Consider the following 16230-nt stretch of genomic DNA (forward strand, 5'->3'; position numbering starts at 1 on the left):
TATTACGCAAGAGCCCTTGGGCGTCATCTCTTTGTATAAGAGCCAATGTATAGCCGCCATCTTGTGCAATCGTCCATGGCCGGCATCTTTCTCTATAAGAGCCTATGTATAGAGGCCATCTTGCGAAAACGCCCTTAAGCCGTCTCATAAGAGCAGCCGCCATCTTGCACAGTAGCCTCTAAGCTAGCTTTCTCCATATAAGCTTGTGTAGAACCGCCATCTTTGCAATCGCCCAAGGCCGGCATCTTTCTCCGTAAGAGGCTATGTATAGCCGCCATCTTGTGCAATCACCCATGGCTGGCATCTTTCTCCATAAGAGCCTAAGTATACCCGCCATCTTGCGCAATCGCCCATGGCTGTCATCTTTCTCTATAAGACCTCATGTATAGCCACTATCTTGTGCAATCGCTCATGGCCGGCATCTTTCTTAATAATAGCCTATATAATGCCGCCATCTTGCGCAATCGCCCTTGCCGGCCTCTTTCTCAATAAGAGTCCATGTACAGCCGCCATCTTGCGCAATCGCCCATACCCGTCATCTTTCTCCATAATATCTCATGTATAGCTGCCATCTTGCGCAAGCGCCCATGGCCGGTATCTTTCTCCGTAAGAGCCTAAGTATTTATTTATTTATTTATTTATTTATTTATTTATTTATTGTGCTTCAGACAGGTACAAACCTAATGATGTGAAACACATATACATATACTATTACATTAGATAAAAACAAATATTAAATTAAATTTATAATACCTCTTATGAAAGTCCTTGTAAAATAAAGTCATAAATGAACTAAAAATACACTTTTCTTCAGGTACATAGTATTACAAATATTCAGTTACATATGCACATATTATAACAAGGTATTTAAAATATTACAATTAAAATGATTTACGAACTGCTTTAAAGCTGCATTAGTACTGTAATTATACATGATGATAGTGATGTTATCGAAGATAATAATGATGATGAGGTAGATGGTATAACTAGAAACTAGAATATTAACTAAAGTTATGAGCTTAACAATAGGAATCAGCAAAGTGTGATTTTAACTTAGAACAGAAAACAATTAAGTTATTTGTTTACATTGTTTTACTATGGGCGCGTATGTAGTTGCAAATATATCTAGTCTATACTCATTGCTATATTTATTAAATATTTTCATTGAGTTTAACACTGGTGAATTACTATGTTGTTGGGTTCTTGATCTAGAGCAGTAGAAAGTAACATATTTCGGGCGTGTAGATGGATTAGGGACAGACAAGTTGAACAGAGAGAGCAAGTTAGAGTTACCAATAAGATTGTTAAATAATTTGTAGACAAATAGAAGAACTGCAATTACTCGTCTTTTTGCTAAGGACTTATAGCCAAGTTTTTTCATTAAGTTATCATACGAATCAAATTTAGGGTAATTATTAGTTATTTTGTACGTAAGGTATCTAAGAAATTTGTTTTGCACCATTTCAACTTTGTTTTCATATAGTTTAAAGGTGGGATTCCAAATGGTGGATGCATATTCTAGCCGACTTCTTACAAAGGAGTTGTATAAAAGCTTTATTGCCTCGGGATTTGTGAAGTCACGTGTGCATCTCTTAATAAATCCTAATATTCTGTAAGCATCTGCAACTACTTCGTTTATGTGTAGAGAGAACGTCAATTTAGCGTCAAAATGCACGCCAAGATCCTTGATAAAATTCAGTGATGACAGATTGGTATTCAAAATATTATACGAGTGACTAATTTTATTTTTATTCCTAGAAAATACCATTATATGACACTTGTTAATGTTAAAATCTAACTTGTTAATAACGCTCCAATGTGATATGCTATTGAGGTCTTTCTGAAGAAATCTACAGTCCACCTGTGAACGAATGGTTTTGAAATTTTTTACATCGTCTGCGAATAGCAATATGTTTGAATACTGTACGCATTTAGGAAGGTCATTAATAAGTAGTAAGAAGAGTAATGGTCCAAGATTTGAGCCATGTGGGACACCAGATCGAGTATTGTAACACTCAGATTCAAATCCTTTATAAGACACAAATTGTTGTCTATCAGAGAGATATGATGCAAATAATTTTATTAAGCTGTAAGAGAGTCCATAATAAGCTAATTTATTTAAAAGTACATCGTGATCAACTTTATCGAATGCTTTTCTAAAATCTGTGAAAACTACATCCACTTGGCCTCCTGTATCCATGGCTGCCGACACTTCATGAGTGAACTCCAACAAATTTGTCGTTGTCGATTTCCCCGGTCTGAAGCCATGTTGGGTGTCACTGATGATAATTTCTACATGTTCGAACAGATGCCGATATAGGGTTTGTTCGTAGACTTTTGCTAATGCGGAAGAAATTGCAACGGATCTGTAGTTATTAATTACTGACCTATCCCCGGATTTGTGAAGCGGGCTTACTCGCGTTGTCTTCCACTTTTTAGGAAAAGTTCCAGTTTTAAGCGAAATGTTAAAAATAATTGAGAGAGGGTGTAATAAAATATCTCCACAGCCTTTAATTGCATACGGAGGGATTAGATCTGGGCCTGGGGCTTTTTTAGGTTTCATCTTGCGTATTGCGTTTTGAATTTCGGTAGTACTAATTTCATTAACATTTAGTACATTCATCAATGGATCTATTTCCGTATTCTCATATTTCGGTAAATCATACCGCGCCCGTTTCTCTGAGTATACAGATGAGAAATAGCCTGCAAAACTGTCAGCAACAGGTTTGTTGTTTAATAGTTCTTTTCCATTGTATTTCATTACACTGACATAGGGGTTCCTTTGCTTACTTTTAACGAATGCCCAAAAGTTCTTAGTATCTACGCCTATTTCGTGCTCTACCTGCCCGATATAGGCTTTATACGCGATGCTTATATCTTTCTTAACACTTTTTCTCAATTCTTTGAATTTCAAGAAATGGGAAGTCTGATTTTTCTGCCCTTCGCGCATTTTCCTGTGATGGTATGCTTTCCACCTAATATTTCTTATTATCTCTTGCGTAAACCAGCAAGAGTATCGTTTCTTTTTCCTGACGGTTGCCGGAACACAGAAATTTAAAACAGAATAAAATGTAGAATAAAATATATCTAGTGCCTGGTTAACATCAGTGTAATTTTCCAGAAAGCTCCAATCTATGTGTGAAAGTCCTCTGTATAACAATTCAAAATCTGCCTTGTTATAATTGTATACAATTTTATTTCCCGCATCATTACATTTTTCTCCCTTTTTTTGGTAACAAAAAGTAATGTTTAAGGCCGGATGATGTTTGTCCTCTGGTACGAGAGGATGAAAGTTTTGGTCGACAGTAATGTGAGTGATATTCGACAATACTAGGTCAAGCATTCTGCCATTGTTATTAACAACGCCGTTAACATTGCTTAATCCCATGAATTGTAAGAAATTACTCATGCGTACGGATGTACACGTTATATCGTTTTCTGCAATAATTTGTGGTAAATTAAAGTCTCCTAATATTACTAACTGTTTACTATTTAAAATAGGACTGGCTTCAATACCTTCGTAAAATTCATTATATGCAGCCAGTTTAGTACTAGGCGGAAAGTATACCACACAAATAAAGATACTATCAAGATTTCCCTCAGAAGTTTAACACATACATGCTCAGCCGAAACATCTATGCCAACCTATGAGGCCTTATATTTGTTGCTGACAGCCAGTACAACACCTCCGCCAAGTTCCTTGCCTGTAGATATTTTATTACGATCGCATCGAAATACGTTATATCTCCGATCAAAGAGCTCATAATTACTAATAGAAGAATTTAGCCAGCTCTCCGTCAAAGCCAACAGATCGAAGTTCTCACCTAATAAGTTTGTATAAAATAAATCCAGCTTGGTCCTTAGACCTCTACAGTTTTGGTAATACACGTTTAATGACTTACTGTCCGACTCGTTGGCTGAACTGTCAGCGTACTGGCCTTCGGTTCAGAGGGTCCTGGGTTCGATTCCCGACCGGGTCGAGGATTTTAACCTTAATTGGTTAATTCCAATGGCACGGGGGCTGGGCGTATGTGTTGTCCTCATCATCATTTCATCCTCATCACGACGCGCAGGTCACCTACGGGTGTCAAATAGAAAATACCTGCACCTGGCGAGCCGAACCCGTCCTGGGATATTCCGGCACTAAAAGCCATACGACATTTCATTTCAATGACTTAGCCCGCTGTCACACAGGGCATCGAACGATCAAGAGCGACCAACTGACATAGAGTACTAACGACTAAATTAATTTACCTTGTCACACTGCTCATCGATCGAGAGGGATCGACTGCACGGAAACAGCTGATATTCCCGCCCAGTACCGTACAGGCTACAGACATATTCATATTCACGAGAGAAAAAGAATGTGTTGTGAAAGCGATAATTCGGGTGGAAATATGATTCTAACCTATGAATATATTAGGAGAAAGGAAAAAAACCAGACGATCGCAGTGGACAAGGTAAAGAGCCATGGAGAATTCCACCAAAGTGTGCCTTCGTTGTGGAATGACGAAGAAAAATTCAGGAACTAGTACCGAATGTTCATCAATAATTACGGTATAAGGAATTAGAGGAAAAAATGAAGTCACTAATAAATATCAGGCAAACAAATTACAGGAAAAGTATAAGTTCTGAGGAAAGGCTGACACTATCGTTAAATTCAATATTCACAACGATTTTTTTAGGTTTAAAGTCAGAAGTGATGTTCACCTCCGAAACAACTACTGTATGTCCGTGGCAAAATATATCCAATAAAGGATTAGTGGCAGGTACATTTCTTTGCATTCTGTAGGATTCTAATAAAGTATTGATAAAAAAGGACTGAAAACGATTATGTAGCCTACATCAATTTGAATTCATAATTTGAAGGTGCTACAATGAACAGTGGAAATATATTTATTTAGGCCTACAGGTTTCTGGACATTGGTGACTCATACAGATTTAGGATTGCTCACAATACATCAGTGGATTTGTTCCTATTATATGTGATGCCATTCATAGAGCACTACAGCCAGAATTCTTGACAGGGTGAAAGTTCCAACAAATATAAGACTAATACCATTTGTGCTTATTTGTTTTAATGATGCTGGATCTTGGAGCATAATTACTGTCTTTTCAAATGATATTTTGAGGTGTTTATTAGATGGAGGTTAACAGCTTTTTTTTTTTCCATACCACTTGGTGAGATCCCACCTACCAAAATAATAGACATATCAAGAAATGCTTCCAGTCAAAATTTACATTACCTAATGTAGAAATAATGTGTCAAGTTTCATTACAATCCTGTAAATAATTTTGAAAGAAAGAAAAATGCACATATGCTCTGAATATTGTGAAAATGATAAAAGTATTGGAGTTCCTTACACTGTTTCTCTCCCTCATGATCCTCTGCAAATCTCTTGTTGCCTCTCCTCTTCTTTGTTATTGTGCCATGTTCAGAATAGTATCATATTGCTTACATGACAAAGATGTTGCTGAATTTCTGTAGGCCTACTGCTCTAATTGCTCACTTGACAATAATAAACAAATTAATATAAATCCTGCACTTCCATCCAAGTTACTGGTAAACTCCTTGGTACAGAGTAACAACTTTTTCCGCAAAGATCTGGTAGGACTCTCTTTCTTAACTCAATGTTGATTTTGCCTTTCTGTGTATTGTTCATATGTAACTTCTTTACTGATATGAACACTACCAAGCCTATCTGTCCATCCTGAAATACTTTCCTTATGAATCAGTTCAAGGAAAATGAAAACTTTGCCTTGAATTTAACCCAAAATGAGAACCAAACACTGCAAAAAATAATAGGTGCTAATAACAAGCACCTTGCCTTCTATTTTTAGAAGTGAAGAGTGTGCCTTTCTAACAACTAAATACTATTGCCATCTACAGTAAAATGTTATTTAGGCCTGTTGCTCAGGTGGTAAATGATTTAATTTTGCTATATCTTACATTGCCTGTCAAAACTGTTTGTAAATACCAATTATATAAATTAATGTTTGACAGAGTAGGGTGTATGGGTCTTTTAAGATCTTGGATTGACTTACAGGGTAATTAATCTACTCAACCTTTTATTAAAGCATGTAACTGTCATATGGATATTTTTTTTATAAATATGTACATGTTCTGCCATCATATCCCCTTAATATCACATCCCACAAAATACAGTTTTTTTTATGTTGTAGATTAAAATCTACAAAACTTTGGTAGAAACACCTGTCAAAATAGTTACAAATGAATTTTTCATCTTTGTTTTTCATTGTTTATATGTATCTACAGCACAAGAAATAAAATAATCAGTCTACCTTGATGCCCCCTGTAGGCCTATATGTTATTAATAAATTATAAGTATGGTAACAGACATGAAAGTAGCGATTGCTGGTGCAGACAGGTACCAATGGCAGGAGAGTACTTGGAATGAGGAGATAAAGGCTACCTAAGTTACAAAGGTATAAGGTGGCAGGGAGGGATTCTGTCAGGTATAACTCTAGTAAGAATTTTGTCCTATGCAAACGACTTGGTCTATTGAAACTGTGCAATCTAATATCTTGCAACTTCAAAAAGGATGCAATGAATATGACATGAAAATTAGTCGTTTCAATTCTAAAGTGATGGCAGTAGGGAAGAGTAGTAGAACTGAATGTCAGGTTGAGAATACAAAATTGGAACAGGTAGATAATTTCAAATAGGTATTTAGGATGTGTATTCTTCCAGGGTGGCAGTATAGTAAGCAACATTGAATATAGATGCAGTAAACCCAATGCAATGAGCTTGCAGTTGTGTTCAACAGTATTCTGTAAGAAGACAGTCAGCTCCTGGACAAAACTACTCATGTCTTTACACTGGTCTGGTTTCAGACCACCTGTGCTGTACATACCTAATGCAATGAGTTTGCAGTTGTGATCAACAGTATAGGTACCAAAAGAAGGAAGTCAGCTCTTGGACAGAACTATCAATACGCTGGTCTGGTTTCAGACCACCTGTGCTGTACAACTGCTTACTACATACACACAGAAGGGACCTACTACATGTATTTCAAAATACTCCTTTCCTTGTAAACCATACATGTTCTACCACATAAAATATACAAATTAAGATGTTGTAACAATGCTAATAATTTAAAAAAATTGGAGTTAAGGTTCTTTCCCATCAGGTGCTAATACACATAAAACTCACTGAGGATTCAAATAAATATTGATAAGTATAACAAAAACTGATTTAATTAAAAAAGTAGAAAATTTCTCAAGAACATAAATTTTATTCGATTCTTTCTTGATCTAACACTGTATACAACAGTTCCTGAATTTTAACTTTGAAAACCCTTCGACCTAGTACACTCATTCTTTCCATGTCATCACAAAGACACTAGAAATAACACTGATAACATTTTCTTTTCAGTTTTCAGTATCTTTTCTAAATATTCACTTAACACATCACTGTCACTTTCACATTTCTGTTTCTTTTATTTTTAACTGCTGGCAGAGCTGTTTGTGGAAGCAGAAGCCACTGGACTGGAAGTTGAAGTCCCTTCAGTAATTTCTGATCTGTAGGAGTAAGACCCCTCCAACACAAATTATTTCTGCTTCCTCCTCCTCTATTTCAGCTTGGTGAAAAGGCTCCCACACATCAGGTGCCACTTCCATAGATGTGTTTGTTACAGAACTGAAAAAAATGAACATATTAATGCATTTTTTCTAAATTGGAGCTATATTTTAGTCTGGACACAAGCCTTCTGCTTAAGAAATTGTTACTTTCAATAATTATTTTAGTGAGATGATTGTTAGGTTGGATTATATTATATTACTTTCAGTTATATCTGATAAATTAATGAACAGATAGGTGGAACTTATGGCCTACAGACTGAATCTTCCCCTCACTCTTTCACAACTAGAACACTGGTCTGTAGTGTAGGCCTACTTTTAAAAATAAATATTACAGAATTGTACCTTTTTCCAGCAATGAAGAGTTCCAGAAAGTTGAGAGCATTGAAGTAGACCCATTTTATGTTTTCTGTACACCAGAACCTGGGAGGAGAGGGAGGATGTTATCTCTCCAAGTTCGATATCCAGCCTTCAGAATTTGCCTTGTTTTGGCACAACTTTTTCCTGAAACAATGAATCAGAATATTGTGTGACAAAGAAAATATACATGTAGTAGGCCTACTTATGGCATAGGCCTACACTTATTTGTCATTAAAGCGAACAATGGTAGGCCTATTCATTTCATTAGGTACGAGATGGAGGTTAGGAAAGCACTGCTTATGTTTTCCAAACATTTCTTCAATTAAGTTACAAGAATGATAATTACTAGTTCTCCTAGTGTAACTTTTTTACCAATCTATTCCGTATAATATATTTTATCAATAAATAATCTAAGATAACACTATTCATAAGATAATCGTTAAAATATAATAATTACTTACCAGTTTTTGTTCCAGTTCTCGACGCTATAGAATGCCATACAAAATTCACGGTCTCCCTATTACTATATCCAGGAGTCTAGGATTATACACCACTTTGTTTTCATACACTAAGCAAATTAATGTTTCGATTTCATTAACAGATGACTATGTTGCGTCCGCCATCATCGAACGACTGCGACTGAAAAACGGACACGTTTGTTTTCACAAACCAGTCGATCTTCATCGCTCGTAGTTGATCGCTGACGATCGATGCTGTGTGACTGGTGCCACTGCCCTCTGTAGGTTTGTTTTCTTAGTCGGTCGATCGCAGTCGTTCGATCGAGCCTGTGTGACAGCCCCCTTACTCAGAGAGAACTCGTCAAGTAATACAGGGAGGAATGCCGGTAACTATGAACAGAAGCCCTTGCAAAGTGAAAGTAAAGAAGATTAGGCCCGCTGCTCTCTGAACATACCTGACTCGGAGTACACTCACTTTCCTAATACTACAGACAATACAAAGGACATGAAACTTAACAGAAGTCATAGCTGGCATTTCTAATTCAACTTATTCAAGTCTTCCGTTTCATTAATTACACATATCTTTGAACCTTCACTCTTTCTTAGTCGTATGATTCCATTTCTTACCCATAGATACCTGTAGTTGTGCTCCGTCTTGAATCTGCGAGCGAGTACTAACAGCTTCCTCTTCTCCGGCGCCAGGCTTTCGTTCACATAAATGATGTTGTCGTCCGGAAGTCCTAGGTGTCGTGTTGATAAGTTGTATTTAACTCGCCTTCTCTGCATGAAGTTCTCCTTGTCGGAAAGTCGAACAAACTTCACGATGATCCCACTGTGAGACTGGCCGGGTAGTCTAGGTAACCGGTGACAGGCATCAATCATATTTTCTTCTATTTGAAGGTCCAGAGTTCTCCCTATGCCCTTTAGAGTTTCCAGAACGTCTTCGTTGGCTTTCTCTGGAACACCAAATATTTCAAGTGTGTTCCTGCGAGAATATTGTTCAGACTCTGTTAATGGAGTACCGAGACTTTTCAACTGAGCTCTGAGATTAGAATTCTCGACCCGGATTCCTTCCACCTGTTCACTAATTTTCCTAATAAGGTCGTCTTGCTCAGCAATAGACTTAGTGTTGCTCTCTGTCTTTTCATGGCAGAGATCTATAGACTTCCCTAGCTCACACTCTCTCTTCATTTGCTCAGATTTGAGTTCTCTTATTTCACTTTGCAGCTCTAGTAGCAACTTTACCACGTCCTCAATAGAATAACACTGCTTTTGACTCGTACTTGCCCCACAACACTAGCCATTGTTCAATTCACTACATTTACCGTGAGCCCATTTTTCACATAGTCCACACTGTACTTTCTTCTTCTTGCCCAGCTCCTTGTCACACACAACACAGGTTGCCATGTTCTTGTGTTTCGTTGGCTCCACAAAGAAATTATTAATAATAAATGAAACTGCCGTTCTTAACTAGTTCTAGTTACGTTTATACGTTCACGCTTGCAGTATTTCACATTTACACTGGTTGCACAGGATACGTATCTTAATGTTACACACGATATTACGCAATGTTCTGGAGCCGATCATCCCACCACTCTTACTCTGCCGCCATCTTGCGCAAGCGCCGCTAGGCCGTCTCATAAGAGCAGCCGCATCTTGCGCATGCAGCCCCTAAGTCGTCCCATAAGGAGCTGTGTACAGCCACCATCTTACGCAATTGGTGTCGGGAAGGGCATCTTGCCGTGAAACTATGGCCCTGTGTAGTTAGACTTCTCCATGTGCTTACTTATTAAGCCGTTTCTATATCCGCCATCTTGTACAATTGGCGTTGGGAAAGGCATGTTGCCGTAAAACTACGGTCCTGTGTAGTTAGACACCTCCAAGTGCTTACTTTTGTCAATCCCCATGCTCTACTACTTAAAACAACGCCCGAAGAACCATCGTTGTTCTATTACTCAAGATAGCATCGGGGAGGGCATCTCGCCGTAAAACGACGTCCTGTAAGATTAAGCCCCTCCAAGATAACGACTCTCCACGTCGAGAAGGGTATCTAGCCGTAAAACTAAGGTTAGGCCTCTCCATGAGGTTAGGCTTGCCCCCTCAGGCGTCGGGAAGGGCAACTAGCCATTAAAGTGAGGTTAGACCCCTCAAGAGCACGTGGAATTTCAAATTGCTCGCCACCACGTGCCTAAGGTAGTAGCCATGAGGTTTAGCGACGTAAAGATGGCAGCACTGAGGTTAGTGATGGTCCCTTGTTAAAGATGATAGCTGTCAGCTGTCAGAAAGCACGTGGCTTTGTTTACAAACAAAAGCACGTGGAATTCAAATTTCGAGCGCGTCGAATTCAAATTTACCGCGCGCAATCACGTGGCCCGCTCCGCGGCCTCTGATTGGCTCGTATTCATAACCCTATTGCTCCTCTACTTATGAAGCCTTCATCGAGTGCTGCATAGTGTTTATTGTATGTCGGATATGTGTTGAGTGTGTTGTTGTTTTGTATTGATTTCTTGTGTTTCTTTCGATTGCTGTGTTCGACTACCTCAGCGCAGTGATGTCGTTATCGTTGTATTATTATTATTATTATTATTATTATTATTATTATTATTATTATTATTATTATTATTATTATTATTATTATTAAATGTTGGTGCATTTTAGAGGGTAATAGGCATGTATGAAGGTTTTTTAACTCACTTCAGAACTGCTTTTCAGTAAAATTTTTTACCCCAGTGTCGTTGGGATTTGTCATCATAATATAAAGTGCGCGTATAGGGTTTCATATAGTTAATATTGCCTCGACGATCGTTGAAGAGGGGTGCTTTCCTTACCTGTGAGCACTAACAAAATTCTTAAATTTCATAACTTTGAGGTCAGGGATCAACCCTGAAAAATCTATATGAATGTAAAATGCGATTTTATTTTGTCTCAGAGAACATCCGAAAGGGGTGAATAAACTTAGATTTGTTGTTCGTGTCTCATTCTTTGTAGTTTCTCTTTTTCCCGTCCCCCTTCCCTTCATGTTAATTTATTTAGATAACGCCCTCTTGAACCGTACGCACCCTGAAGGCTGCCGGAAGAACGTTAAGGGATGGGAGGTAGGGGGCAATATGAAGTGAGGGATATGACAATGCATGATAATTCGTCCGTCGTATTGTGACGTTACGCCTTGAGCAGACCGCTTGGTGCTTTTTGACAGGACTAGGCTATGGGGCGCCTCCTGGTTTCACCCTCTCCCTTCCTAATATAATATATCATGTAATTATCCTCAACTGATTATGGAAAGAAGTGAAAAATCACCATTTGGCCAGAATAATTTGGACATATACTTATTCCAGGTCAACAAATATTATCATGGGCAATGAATGAACATTGTAGGTTATTACTAGCTTATTAATTACCGGTTACACTTCATGGTTAATTTTTTATGACAGTTTATTCTAGGAATGTTTTTTATAGCTGAAAATCCACTTCAAGCTGTCGAAAGAGTAGTCGCGGAAACTACTTACAGTATGTGACATAGATTATATTTCTACAGCTACATCCAACATCATGTAGTTAAAAAGTAAACTACAATCATATTTGGTAAAGTAGTTTTTTGTAAGAAGTGGTCAAATATTAGCCGGCCCCGTGGGGTAGGGGTAGCGTGCCTGCCTCTCGCCCGGAGGCCCCTGGTTCGATTCCCGACCAGGTCATGGATTTTTCTCTCGACCTGAGGGCTGGTTCGAGGTCCACTCAGCCTACGTGATTAGAACTGAGGAGCTATCTGACGGTGAGTTGGCGGCCCCGGTCTCGAAAGCCGAGTATAAAGGCCGAGAGGATGCGTCGTTCTGACCACACGGCCCCTCGTAATCTGCAGGCCTTCGGGCTGAATAGCGGTCGCGGGCAGGCCAAATCCCCTTCAAGGGCGTTAAGTGCCGTGGGGTTTGGTTTGGTTTGGTCAAATATTGTTATTCAGCTTTTCATAAATTTTGTCGAATGTTGTATTGCCCTCAGTTTTATAAGTAAAGAGCTACATTCATTACTGTAGTGTATTTTAAAGATAATTGCACACTAAAGCAGTGAGCCAAACATCATTTGCCTATCATTTTAGAGGTAGTGAAATAAATATTCTAAAACATAAAATTTTGCAGGAGAGGAATTCAAAGTAAAATATGTAAATCCAATTTCTCAGTAACCACTACTGAGAGACCTATGCAATTTGGCACACTGTCTCAATGTACAATTATTTTGGACATGAACTACGATCGTGAACGTAGCTCTCTATGTATGAAAATAAGGGAAATACAATTTTCGACAAAATTTATAAAAAATTGAATAGCAATATTCGACATTTTCCTCAAGAAAACTATTTTACAGCATGTTGTGAATGTAGTCTACTTTACACCTACATGCCTTGCGGGTAGTGGGTGTAAGTGTATAATGTTCATGTCACATGAGTAGTTTCAGAGTTTACCATTCCGATTGTACGAAATAAACTGACATACAAATTAACTATGAAGTATAACCGGTATTTAATAAGCTAGTAACATCTACTGCACAATGTTCAGTTATTGCATGTGATAATTATTGTCCACCTAGAATAAGTATATCTGTCCAAATTATGATGACAAAATTGTGATTTTCCACTACTTTACTGTTGTCTTCACAGACATGTGCCCTTAACTCTTCTAATGAAGTTGACATCAGAAAGGGCATCCAGTCGTAAAACTCGCTACGAAGTTTTATTTCACTTCATGCCCGATCCAGTAGAGAAACGTAACAAGGTGTGAACAACAACAACAACAACAACAACAACAACAACAACAACAACAACAACAGAAATTGTGCTTAATTTTGTGATAGGAGTAACTATTTGATCTTAATTTTTTTTGGGCGGATAAAATATGCGCAAGTTTAGTAAATACCTACATATTAATGATAGGCATTTAGGAGAGATTAATTATTGAAAATCAGGATAGGTTTATATTTGAACCGAACATCTTAGATATGTCTGTACCGAATTTCAGCTCAAATGGTCCAATTGTTTAGATGTGATTGATCGAGAAAGAAACGTATACTCATTTCAAACTATTACAAGTTTTGTTTAAATGATTTCACAAATATAATGATTTCAGGACAATATTTTCAAACTAAGATAATTGCACACTAAAGCAGTGAGCCAAACATCATTTGCCTATCATTTTAGAGGTAGTGAAATAAATATTCTAAAACATAAAATTTTGCAGGAGAGGAATTCAAAGTAAAATATGTAAATCCAATTTCTCAGTAACCACTACTGAGAGACCTATGCAATTTGGCACACTGTCTCAATGTACAATTATTTTGGACATGAACTACGATCGTGAACGTAGCTCTCTATGTATGAAAATAAGGGAAATACAATTTTCGACAAAATTTATAAAAAATTGAATAGCAATATTCGACATTTTCCTCAAGAAAACTATTTTACAGCATGTTGTGAATGTAGTCTACTTTACACCTACATGCCTTGCGGGTAGTGGGTGTAAGTGTATAATGTTCATGTCACATGAGTAGTTTCAGAGTTTACCATTCCGATTGTACGAAATAAACTGACATACAAATTAACTATGAAGTATAACCGGTATTTAATAAGCTAGTAACATCTACTGCACAATGTTCAGTTATTGCATGTGATAATTATTGTCCACCTAGAATAAGTATATCTGTCCAAATTATGATGACAAAATTGTGATTTTCCACTACTTTACTGTTGTCTTCACAGACATGTGCCCTTAACTCTTCTAATGAAGTTGACATCAGAAAGGGCATCCAGTCGTAAAACTCGCTACGAAGTTTTATTTCACTTCATGCCCGATCCAGTAGAGAAACGTAACAAGGTGTGAACAACAACAACAACAACAACAACAACAACAACAACAACAACAACAACAACAACAACAACAACAACAGAAATTGTGCTTAATTTTGTGATAGGAGTAACTATTTGATCTTAATTTCTTTTTTGGGCGGATAAAATATGCGCAAGTTTAGTAAATACCTACATATTAATGATAGGCATTTAGGAGAGATTAATTATTGAAAATCAGGATAGGTTTATATTTGAACCGAACATCTTAGATATGTCTGTACCGAATTTCAGCTCAAATGGTCCAATTGTTTAGATGTGATTGATCGAGAAAGAAACGTATACTCATTTCAAACTATTACAAGTTTTGTTTAAATGATTTCACAAATATAATAATTTCAGGACAATATTTTCAAACTAAAACATAGTCATGTCAGAGTTTTCCCCGAAAATGTTAATGCAAAATTTCATAAAACTTCGCCCGGCGATTTAGACGTGATGCTGTTTCGGAAGGCAGACAGACGTATTTTCATTTTTATATTGTGACAGGTTATCAGGATCTGTAAGCCGGCCCCGCGGTGTACGGGTAGCGTGCCTGCACCTTACCCGGCCAGGTCAGGGATTTTTACCTGGATCTAGGGGTTGATTCGAGGTCTACTCCGCCTCCGCCTACGTGACTACAATTGAGGAGCCATCTGACGGTGAGATGGCGGCCTCGGTCTAAGAAGCCAAGAATAGCGGCTGACCATACAAACCTCATACATAATCTGCAGGCCTTCGGGCTGATCAGCTGTTGCGCCTTGGGGTTTAGGGTTTTGATTTTTATCAGGGTCTTTAAAACCAAAATTACTGCACGGAGAGGTAGTGCGTTTTAATACCCACTGAATAACCACTATTTACAATTATTGACAAGTTCACATCTGTTCCACAGTTGATCGCAACGCACACTAGTAAAAATGTATTACTTGGAAACTGTTCGAGTACCCACTAAACATCTAACACCACAATCTGACAACCACTGCTCTAGATTCTTCTTCCGCTTTTTCCCCACACCGATGGGGTCGCGGGTGCGAACTGTGTGGCACATGTGGATTTGACCATGTTTTAAGGCCGGATGCCTTTCTTGACGCCAACCCTATATGGAGGGATGTATTCTGTATTGTGTGTTTCTGTGGTGGTTGGTAGAGTGATGTGTTGTCTGAATATGAAGAGGAGAGTGTTGGGATATACACAAACACCCAGTCCCCGAGCCAGAAGAATTGATCAGAGGCGATAAAAATTCCCGACACTGCCGGGAATCGAACCCGGGACCCTCTGAACCGAAGGACCATTCAGCTAAGGAGTCGGAACCACTGCTCTAGGTTGTATTAAGATTAATTATTCTAATTTGGAATGAAATTGGTAATTGGCAGCAAATGCCTTTATTCTTATTGAGCAACAGTGTTCTTTGCTATGATAATATTACGTATTACGTATAATATTACGTATGTTCTCAGTTTGTAAGATACATATTTGTTATCTCATTTTCTTTTAGACAGCCGTCGCAAGGGGCACAATGCTTGCATTGGAGCAAATGGGCAAAAATAAAGGAGGCAAAGGTGGAGTGGTTATTAATATGGCATCCATCGTAGGACTTCAGTCTATAGCTGGGGCACCAGTGTATTCGGCCTCCAAACATGGCGTCGTTGGACTCTCTCGCTCGTTTGGTGTAAGTAATTAATGATATTATCCTTCTTTGAGAATTTTTGTAATGATCTATTGATTCCACTTCAACCTAACGTGTTGTGAAATAAGTACTACCTGCAACGGTGTCGGAAAGAAGAAGTTAACTTTGTGTGAGCCTCGACACGTTTTAGTCGTGATTAGCGATACAAAATATGTGACACCATGTTACCTAGCAACCGTGCAGACTCTCATGTGATGTATTGATGGATGGCCATGACTGAGTGACAGAGAATGTTGTTTCATCAAAGAGCCTCATCTCGT

The 16230-nt window shown here is 38.1% G+C and overlaps 1 protein-coding gene across 2 annotated transcripts in view; it reads left to right on the forward strand.

Annotated features, from left to right (window-relative positions):
* The window catches only part of LOC137496882 (15-hydroxyprostaglandin dehydrogenase [NAD(+)]-like), a 98294-nt gene that overhangs the window by 46460 nt on the left and 35604 nt on the right, over positions 1-16230 (forward strand). The window contains exon 5 of one of the 2 annotated variants that reach the window (XM_068227638.1): positions 15779-15952. The exons of the other annotated variant lie outside the window; for it this stretch is intronic. Within the exon in view, the coding sequence (XP_068083739.1) occupies positions 15779-15952 (174 nt within the window). The remainder of the gene's footprint in view (positions 1-15778; positions 15953-16230) is intronic. 2 annotated transcript variants of the gene reach the window in all.

The sequence above is a fragment of the Anabrus simplex genome, chromosome 5 (assembly GCF_040414725.1).
Source record: "Anabrus simplex isolate iqAnaSimp1 chromosome 5, ASM4041472v1, whole genome shotgun sequence".
Classification (NCBI taxonomy): Eukaryota; Metazoa; Arthropoda; class Insecta; order Orthoptera; family Tettigoniidae; genus Anabrus; species Anabrus simplex.